The following is a 10,657-nucleotide window of genomic DNA, read 5'->3' as shown; positions in this document are numbered from 1 at the left end:
ATTTTTACGACACCCTGATTTGTGATTACATTTTTGAAGTCGTCTTTTAGCATGTTGTGGCCTGCTTTCATGTAAACTTGCTTGGATTTCCAAAGCAGGACATAYAGGCAGTTGTTTTGAATGTCCTTTACTTACAAACACTGTTTCTGAAAAATTAAATGTCTGATTTTAGATTATTTGGCAAACTCTTTTAATTCCCCACTAGAATGATAAGCTGCTGTCTTCCATTTGAGCAYGTTTGAACAAGTTTGAATACATCCATGCGTTAAAGAAAAGCACWCCAGTTGCTACAAGGTATGCTATTTTGTTCACATCTCTGTAATTTAAAAAGAAGATTTCTATGCTGTTTATAAACTTTAATGTTTTTTTCTTAAGAATAATTTAAAATTTCTATAAAAATACAYTGATGCGCACTGAACTGTACATAGTAATGGCTGATGCAAAGATAAAGTCATTTAAATAGACTGGTTAAATTTAATGGTGAATTGACATTTAAYAATGCATAATTATACAATATATTAGGAAACAGGATCGTTATACCACTTAATGTGCCAATAGAAATTATTGTAATATTAATATCATTAACTGAGATATATTTGTCCCTTTTTTTTTAATGTGATCAGTTTATCATCTCCTCTGTGGAAAGTTTCCAGCTACATTGGCGTCTCCTGTGTATAATTACACATTTCTTTCTACATTGATCTGGAACAGAGAACATAGACATGAACCCCTCCTGAGACCCTGTGAGATGAAGCAGGTATTGAACACTGATCGATGTATGGATTTGTGGCTGCAGAGGTGTAGGCGTTTGCACTAATAGTTAGCACCTTTCGAATCTGTCTGGTGGTTTTCCATGATCCCCCATGACTCCAACTTCCATCTGTTGCTGTAAAAAGTATTTGCCCTCTGATAAATGTTTCAAATAAATTGTACTGTCACAATTAACTTCATTTAATTAATTTAAAAAGAATCCAAAGAAACCTGGCTCATAAAAGTAATTGYTCTGTAAGCCTATTGACTGTTTTGGCCACTTTTGAGGGGAAACAACTGCTGTCAAGTGTTTGTGTTAAAGGGAAATTCGATCACAGTGTCAGAATCCCATTCCCATCAGTCTTTTATTGGATATGCATAGAAATTTGGAAGGTTTATTTTTACACCGACACCCTTTATAAGGTAATTCCAMACATCTCAGTCAGATTTAAATATGGACAAAAAGGGAAAACAGAAGAAGTCTTCAGGAAGGCAAATACCTTTTACAGCACTGCGTTTYAGAATTGCCTAAATGAGATACGGATGTYTTTGCAACCCTGGAGGGTTAACCCYGTGACCCTTATCTCTGTTATGTGGAAGGCAGTGAATAGTACAGATTTGATTATTCACCTTTGCACTTTTCCTTTTTTCTACATTTATTTTACCTTCTTCTTTCATTTTTTAAAATTTTTATTCCTTATCCTATTGTGCTACTTGAGAGAGCAAAGTTCCTGTTGTGTGTCACACACATGACCAATAAATCTGATGCTGAACTTTATTTCAACAGCTTGACATTGTTTCTCTCCATTATGGCTACACAACCCCCACACCGGTGTTGTTGGCTGTTGCCAGCTCTGCATGAAGTAGCTTTGCTCCTCCCCACTGCCAAACTGGGCTCGCAGCTGGTGGGCAGCCTGAGTCATTTTCTGCACCACATGCCATACACTGCTCCAGCCTGTGTACAATGCAACATGGTGGGAAAGAAAGTGAGAGGGATTTGGGTGTAATAAAGTAACTTCCAGCAAATTTCCTACAGGCTTTTAGGTGATTGCTGCCTACTTATCTCCTCAAAYCAAGTGACAGCCTGCCGGCTTGTTTGAAGACTTTCACGTCATTTCTTGGCATGCCTTGTTTTGTTTTAATCAGTTAAATYAGTGCAACTGAATAAGCTACTCTAAAATACTCTACACTTCATAAACTAATCAGTCTGAGTCAAAATTCATTCAGTCTCATAATGTATCCCTCATGATAACTGGAAAAAAGAGGCTGAAAGTGGACAACCCTGCCCATCCCAGACCTCACAGTTTGTTTGAGTTATATGCATGCATTTATTACAGTAGACAATGAATAGGATTTATTGTCTGCCGGCAATTATCCTAAATTGCCAGCAGGTACAAAACATTCTTCTAGTAGATATAAATGTCTTGCATGGTTAGTTCAGTAGATTCCGCATTGTTGAATAGGAAATGACAAGAACAACAAAAGTACAACGTGAAAAAATGACCAGCACTCCACAAAAACAGACAAACACAACGAAACATGTGGTGCAACCAGTTTTTGAAAGGCTGATCAGACCTATCTTCTGACCCAACTGGACAAGTTTTCTTGAGCCCCTTCTCCATTGTCAAATCTYTCTCTCTGGACAGTTACAATCTGGTTCTGTTCTAGTCAAGTTGGGTGTGTCTCCATTGGCAGTATATCCTGTACTAGGGAGTGGATATGGGCAGGAACGTGGGAAGGAATGTGAGCACGCAGAGCTGTGGTTGCTTCTAATGTCATTTCTCTGAAATACGTATCTCAGCATATTTGTTTACTTTGACTGGTCCTGTCCAGTTGACACCTCCACAACTGATAAAAAAGCTTTAGACATCAAGGTTCAAGCATGGAATTATCTTTATGCAGGTCACCATCTTACAAAATACTATGTCACAGGTTCCACGGGGTAATCAAATGTAATCTGCTGCCAATCAAATCTCTTGCATGCAATCCCTGCGAGGTCCAGCTTGTATAGAACCCTTGAGGTGGCTCCAAAAAAATTGGGAGGACCCACACATGGCTGCAGCTGACTGAGGAAGAACCAGTTAGAGCCACGCCTGTGGAGAAGGAGCTTTGGTGGGTTYTGAGATTCTTCCTTTGTCACCAGCCTCAGAACCTCACTGGCAGTCCACACTTACGTACCTGTAGCACACCACTAGACCAATGTCATGCAAGACAGCCAATTAATAAAGACACCTCATTTACATGTATTTTTATATTYATATAAGCTATCACTTCAAACATGATAACTGATCAGAAGRCAGTTGACTAGTTGTTTWYCTAAATGATAAGATTCCCTTTCAAGGCTTAACAGATAGTGACAGGCATTAATGCACTGCTTTTTAGGGCATTCACCTTGCAATATTTTTCTAAAGTCATCACTTTCCAAAAATAACGAAGTAATTTTTTTTTTTGCCAAAGGTGATTTTGGCAAAAAAACAAAACAAAACAAAAAACATCTCTTACCAAAGGACGATTATTTCCCATAGGCAAAAATAAATAAAATGGCACAAAATGACTTGGACCATTATTTTAAAAGGATGAGAATATTTTTGAAACTGTTTATTCTCGCTAGGTTATTTTGAAGGGGCTTGGAGAAAACCAGTTCTAATGGGTAAAATATTAAATCTAAGATATTTTGAGCTGTACACTGTAAAGATTAGTTGTGAAACTTTGAAAGGGAACAAAGGCAGTGCTGTTACGATGATACTGAACCTTCTAACACCACTTCCTCTTGTTTTAGTCCCATTTCTTCTTAGGGTGACCACCTTAACTTTTCTTACATCTTTAGCAATCAACAATCAGCAATCAATGTTGACCTGTGAAGCTTTTCCAGATATTTTTCTACATTAGGTACCAGTTAGCATTTAAAATGTCATTTACACTAATTTATATAAATAAACCTTAGATCTTGGTTCTACAATGTCTTATGATTAAATTGAGAAAAATAGTTGCAATGTAGCTTATAAAAATGGGATAAAGCGTTATCTTAAAATAATATTGTTTAAAATTACAGAATACTTTTTCAAGTCTCTCATGCATCATTTATTATAATGCACATGCATAATGACATTCTAGTGTTTTAATCAATCCTTTCTCAACTCGCACATATGCCACATATCACAGTGTTTTTCATTTGAAAATTGTGTTTTTTTWWAAAATCCTCGACATAAACAAATTGAGASTGCCTGGTATACTGCAGTGTAATGCTGTGTTGACGTTTGCGTTGAGTTGAAAGTACTGCAGTGCAATCCCACAGACACTAACAAAGGTTTACATKGTACAATGACTCAGTAAAACCAGAGAAGCCTGTCGGATAAGCAGCAAATCAAGCTTAGTGTGAGACACTAATTCGGGATGGACATCAGAGTGAGTGCCATTTTAATAACCTTACCTGTCACACTGAAAAACCTTCACGATTTAAACAGTCAGTCCCATGGTTTGATAAATCTGTTCTGTGTCAGGYTTAAAAAGAGRAAAAACAACTTAATGTGAACAAAAATATTTTAAATTACACCAGGTAAAATGTTGTAAAAATATCACTTCTGTCATTTTTGCTTGTAGACATGAGCCTCTGGTAAACAATGGCCAGATTGGGGGAGAATRACAATCAAGACGCACATCAAAACCAAAAGTTTTAACAAAATCTTTACAGACGTTTTACATGTTTTGCTAAGGAAASTACCTGTCATATTTAGCTTCTTTGATTGCTCTTACATTATATTATTTGTGCATTATTGCGTTTATTAGTGTAAACCATTTTCCTTCGCATATTACTTTCTCCTCAGCTTCCTTCATGTTTCTTAGTCTCATTCCCTCAGCCTGTTTACTCCCTGCTCTTCCTTCACACCTGCAACCAGTTCCAATGAGCCATCTGTTTCTCATCCAGCGATCAGGACTCCCAGTATTTAAGCCCCCCTCTTTCATTTATTCTACTGTTACCTACTCTGTGCTTGTTTCTTATACAAATCTCCTTTTTTCAAATTGTTCTTTATTTTTATTAAACATTCACGACCACAAAGACTATCTTGGGTCTTTTACAAACCTCAACATGATAATTTCTTTTTGCTATGCACAAAAGAGTCATGAAAGCTTATAAGAATTAACCCAAGTTGTCAAGTGAGTTATATTCATATTAGATTTGGATATAACCCTTTTTAAGAATAATAAACCTTTTTAAGGAACAAAGTGGTTTTAGAGAGTCATATTATCAACGATTTTTAGCTTGATATGAATTTTAAAAATTAAGAAATCCCATAGAAAGAAATGCAGAAGTGAAATCAGAATAAGATCAAAAGAGAAACCCTATAAAAAGAGAAACTCATTAGATGGCAGAGTAAGTTATCTTTCTCATCTTGTGATAGCATTGGGCTTAAAATGTTTGCGAACACAAAAAGTGAAAGAGCTTTTTACAATCATCTAATGAAAATTGTCACCTTAAATTCTGTTTTAGAGAAAATTTAAACCCACTTCATCCTATTTATTTCATAGAGATTCAATGTAAACATATAATTTAATAACTGATAATACCTTCACCAACTGACGAGAATAAATCCAGAATACCCACTAAACCCTTTACTTTTAGCATTTTGAATAGTATTGTATCAAATTAATTCCTAAAGGCATGCCTTGAACATAACTGCTTGTCTAAATCAARCAAGTCTTGGCATCTGACCTTAAAATTMCTCACATTGAAATGTTTCACATTAAGAACTTTGGCTTTTTTCCATAAAACTGAGGCAATGGGAACTCAGTGGATCTATGCAGCGTGAGTACTAACACTAACACAATAACTTTCAGCAGTGTCAAATAAAAGTTTGTGATATTGCTTTACCTAAGCTCAAGTTATGAAAATATCTATAAATAACAACCTTGTTTTTTCTTACATCCAAATGTCTTCAATCAGTCTCAGCAGGATCCATGCTGTGCTACTGCCAACAAATCAGAGCTGGGGGTGTTAAAACAGCCCATTTATATTTAMATTTTTATTACTGATCAAAACAAAACCCAGTGTGCATATTTTTATGATAAACAGTACAGCATTTTGTATAAAAATGTTATGGATGCACAAGGACCCTTTCAATAAGCTGATTGCAGGGGGAAAAAAGCCTTTTATTGAGCACTTGTTTTAAAAGCTTCTTAAATTTATGCAGCAAATCCAAAAATATTAAGATAAAATTGACATTTTAGTTTATCGTGTGCBGTCAGTCATACAGTTGATTATCTCCTCCCATCACATGTGTCAGCCTGGGCTTYATGAATAGATTGTGACWGGCAGTGTGTGGGATGTCCCTTTGATGAATCTSCACTTGTCTGTTCCCAGCAACTGCTTATTATTGCCTGGGTAAAAAGGGGCTGAAAACAAACGGCACAATTCATTTGATCCCATTTGTAGTTCTGAGSTGCGATGCTGTCTGATTGTCATGAACCTGGGCTAGACAGCTACATTAAGGGCAAAAAGATGACATCTAAAATTTGTATGATATAATTAACTTTTGGTGCCACATAATATAGCTGACTGTAAGCCCTTACATATATACATATATAACTGTATGTACAGAAAAACAAATTAGTGTTTCMGCAGCTTTCAGTTTTTATACTCCAACACTCTGAGATAAGCTTCCTGCTCACTGTAAGACTGCTCCTACTTTGAGTTTATTTAAAACAAGGTTAAAAACCTTTTACTTGTAGTTATTTATTCTTAAAATTCTTAATTATATTCACTTAAAATTATATTTAAAATTTTGTAATATTTACTCTGTTTACTTTTAATATGCTTTTCATGATTTTTTTGTATATTCTTGTATGTTGTACAAGCACTTTGAATTGTCTGGCTGAAAGGTGCCATATAAATAAAGTTGCCTTGCCTAAAGTCGCCTAGAGTCAAAATAAGTCTTATCTATTAGGTATCTTAATTCTTTCTTATGTGGGTGGGTATATTATATTTGAATTGCCATTTTTGAGCTAAATAAAATGGCCCTAACCTTTAGGGGACGTACCTTTGTTTCCACAAGGAGGCCTTTAAAGTTACACCGGAAGTCAAATGCACCTGTCGCTATGGTAACAGCTTCTAAGAAACAGGACTTTTTCGCTTCAGGTATTTATTTTAGCAAATAAACAGGCCTTTRTCTTACTTTTCCGTTTCTAAAATAATAATAATAAATTGTTTTCCTCGGTCAAAGTTAGACTTAGAAGTTAACTTCAGGACAAGTAATGGAGTCASAGCTGACTGACGGGAAAACCAGACGCGGTGGTAGAAAACAGCACAACAACGTCAGCGACAAATGCCTTCKACTTACTCCTATGGTAAAGACTATGAATTGTAACACTTTGCCCTTTGCAATAATAATATGAGCTAAATAAGCTAAAGCTATGTTCTGTGGAAAAGATAGCGATAGTTGTGTTTAATTCAACCTAAACTGGTTCTTTGTGTAGATCAACAGCTGCAAGTTGCACCTGATGACAGCCAAAACACTGGTTGCGGGAAAACTGCAAACGATGGTAAGTAAGTAATGACATGACAGGGATACATATGTTGGATTAGTGGGCTAAAACAGTAATAAATTAATCACGTGTTGCGGCCTTTGAATGATGCAAAATTAATTAGCAGAGTAAACTAGACAGTATTCACTATAAAGTTTGAAAGATGTTTGTTATTGTGTTTTCAGTTTTATTTCTCTGTTAAACACAAAAAAGTTCATTTGAAATGGGAAAGGTGGGTTGTTTTAAATAAGACAGTACTATTGAAAACGTACTAATACTTTGAAAAGGTCAAATTATTAGTCACTGCTTGAATCATTTGCACAAACGGCCATYTATTGTTATTTTCTTGGAAGTACTTTTTATTTCAGTATTGCATGTGTTTTTTAAGAGCTTAGTTYCWGGTGACAACTTATGTTTACTGTTTTTCAGTCTGATTCTCAAGATTTCAATAAACAAACAAACATCAGCACCACACAAACAGCTGGTGATTCTAACCCAGGTAAGCTTTGTACATTTCCCTCCAAAATCCAAAAATGCAAAAAGATTCTTTCTGAGGTTTAGGTCAGGTAAATTTGCTGGCCAAAAATCACAGTGTTTATTATCAAGAGCAGGTAGACAGTTTATCAGTTTAGGCAGGTGCCAAGTTCTGTTGGCATCACCATAAAGCTTGTCAGCAGAGGGAAGCATTTAATTTCTCATAAATTTCTTGGTAGACTGGCCTATTGCATATTCGCCGTTTTCCTCCTAAGCCTTCTGTTAATATGTTTGGATACATCACTCTGTGAACAGTYGTCTTCTTCAGCAATGGGTTTTTGTGGCTTACCTTCATACATCATTGACTGTGTAGAGCATAGAATAACCTTTTTGTATTTTAAATAAGATTTTGTGGTTTTGTTTGCTGTAAATAAGCAATAATCATTCAAACTAACAGAAATAAATGCTTGAAATATATTGTTCTGTGTGTAATCAAGTTATGTATACATTTTTCTTTTTGAATTCAGTCACTAAAATAAATTGTTGACATCCTAATGTATTGACATAGAAACTTCTCTGTATGTGATTTGATATGAGGTTGCATGAGATAAACCCTTTCATGTTTTCTACATTTTGCTTTGTGTCATCTGWAGAAAGTGAGTTACATTCCAACAATAACAYCAGAGTTGGCAGTGACAACTCTGCCCAGCAGTTAGTACGGCTATCTGGTGCTGCTCCAGTTTCTCACTGTCCAAATGAAGCTAGAGGCAGATTAAGCAGAATGCCTCACAGTGCAGAGATCACTTGCCATCACATGTGTCTAAAGCATCTCAAGCCAGTAGGTAAATGCAACAAATTGTTTTCTCTAAAACTCATTCAGATAATTATAAATTCTCCAGCATGTTTGTAGACTGTACCTATAAAATTTACTGCATATTTTATGTAGCTGGATTAGATGCTATTAAAATACAGAATTTGATTTTTTTAATGCGTTTGTTGCTAGGTTCTCAGGGGTTTAATTACAGAGCTTCTTCAGGTTTCACCTGCAGCCAGATAACTTCTGMTGCCAGTTTTCATCGCATAGACTTGAACAGGTACTCTTCAAAATTTCCAACAACATTAATATTGAGCTATTCTCATTCTGATGTGTTTTATTTAGCTGAAAGTCATTCTAAATTATAGAAGTGATTGATTTTAAATCCCTCTGCAGCTCTAATTACCTTCACCGCCAGTTCCTCAAATTGTTGTCACGTCCGTTATTTGCTGAGTTTAATCAGGTCAGGTTTCCTCTTATGTAATTTGCAGAAATTACTGGCACATCTCTATACATTACCATATCATTGGAAATTTATTGCAATTCAAGTACTGAAAGTAATGTCATTTAATTTCATTCAGCAAACGTACATTATTATTGCTGACAATGAAAACTTTAAAAATCAGTCTCTGAAAATAAAGTTTCATCTGAAAAGAGAACTTTGTACCTCTGTTAGCCACCATTTCCTCTGCATATTCTACTACACTTTTTCCTTCTGCTCAACTTTAATATGGTTGGATACTCTACTACTGAGTCAGAGAAACCTTTGTATTTTGGGTTTCATTAAGCCATAAGTTGCAAAATGAACAAACATGACCACTTTAAATATTTCAGTTTGCATTTGAAAAATTAACATAATATTCACTTTTTGATGTACTCACATTTTTTGATAAAAGCTTATGGCGAACATATCCTAGGCTGCCACCAGGGAGCAGCATCGTCTCTTTGAATTACTGTGCTCAGTGTCCAACAAATAACTATGAACTCAAGAGATTCTTTCAACCACAATGTGATGTGAAGTATCAGATCATTGGAATCTGGAAGTGAAGGAAAATGAAGTTTTTTGTTTTTTAATGACTGAATGTAAAAGCTGATGCCAAATCTGGCTAAATATATTTCTTTCATTTATCCAGGCGTTGCCTGGAGGAATTCCCTCAAGTGGGTTTTATTGAAGAACTCCAACTTCTCAACCTACAGCACAATCTAATTACCAGGATCCAGCATTTGTCGCATCTGCAGCAGCTCACTGTCTTGAACTTGCATGATAATCACATCTCTGATATGAATGGTATTGAAAATCTCAGCTCTCTCCAGGTTCTCATGCTGGGGAAGAACAGGTTGGTCATCACAATAGGAGCCAATAAATATGATCTTAGACTGTTTAAAATGTATAAGATATCAAAATAACTGTGCTACACTGTTGAATTTGCCCAAGTTATATATAACCTAGCAAATGCTTYTGCAGTTTAAAGTAAAATGCAGAACGTCTTAGTATTTACTAAGTAGGTTAAATAGAAAATACAACTGTTTTATGTTACTGAACATTTTAATTTTGCATTGCATTGCAAGAGTATTCATCCCCCAAAAAGATTTTCACATTTTTTCTCATTAGAACAAAATACCTTGGATTTTTTTTCCTGGGATTCACCATAATGAACCAATTAAAACTAGTTCAGTACTGAGAGGTAAAACAAAAAGATACAAAATGTTTTACAAATAAAAATCTGAAACGTAAGGCACACAYATATATTCATTCCCTTCAGTCCTACTTATRTRTAATTWMATTTTAGTGTAAATACAATTGTTCTGTGAARGTCTTTGAGGTTWGCTAGACAACATTAGAGAATATACAGCATCATGAATGTAATTGAAAACACCAGACGGGTTAGGGATAAAGTATGGAAAAGTTTGAAATAGGGCTGGGTTATAAAACAATATCTTACTCTTTGAAGTTCTCACAGAGCACTGATTAATCTATCATCAAAAAATGAAGAGTRTAACACACCTAGATTAGTGGTTCTAAAAGGTATTGACTAAGTACGATTTAATACATACGCTTGCCACACCTTGGATTTATCACAACAAAAATTACAGCTATCA

At 35.3% G+C, this 10,657-nt stretch overlaps 1 protein-coding gene across 1 annotated transcript in view; it reads left to right on the top strand.

The window, feature by feature from the left end:
• Nucleotides 1-6,792: 6,792 nt before the first annotated feature.
• lrrc49 (leucine rich repeat containing 49) overlaps nt 6,793-10,657 on the top strand; it is a 34,568-nt gene continuing 30,703 nt past the window's right edge. The window contains 7 exon segments of the mRNA XM_008405525.2: nt 6,793-6,883; nt 6,969-7,092; nt 7,222-7,287; nt 7,699-7,768; nt 8,397-8,585; nt 8,747-8,837; nt 9,691-9,898. Of these exon segments, the coding sequence (XP_008403747.1) occupies nt 7,000-7,092; nt 7,222-7,287; nt 7,699-7,768; nt 8,397-8,585; nt 8,747-8,837; nt 9,691-9,898 (717 nt within the window). The 5' untranslated portion in view covers nt 6,793-6,883; nt 6,969-6,999.

Source organism: Poecilia reticulata, linkage group LG3, assembly GCF_000633615.1.
Source record: "Poecilia reticulata strain Guanapo linkage group LG3, Guppy_female_1.0+MT, whole genome shotgun sequence".
NCBI classification, from domain to species: domain Eukaryota; kingdom Metazoa; phylum Chordata; class Actinopteri; order Cyprinodontiformes; family Poeciliidae; genus Poecilia; species Poecilia reticulata.
The sequence above is the reverse complement of the archived record's forward strand: the minus strand, read 5'-3'. Positions and strand labels throughout refer to the sequence as shown.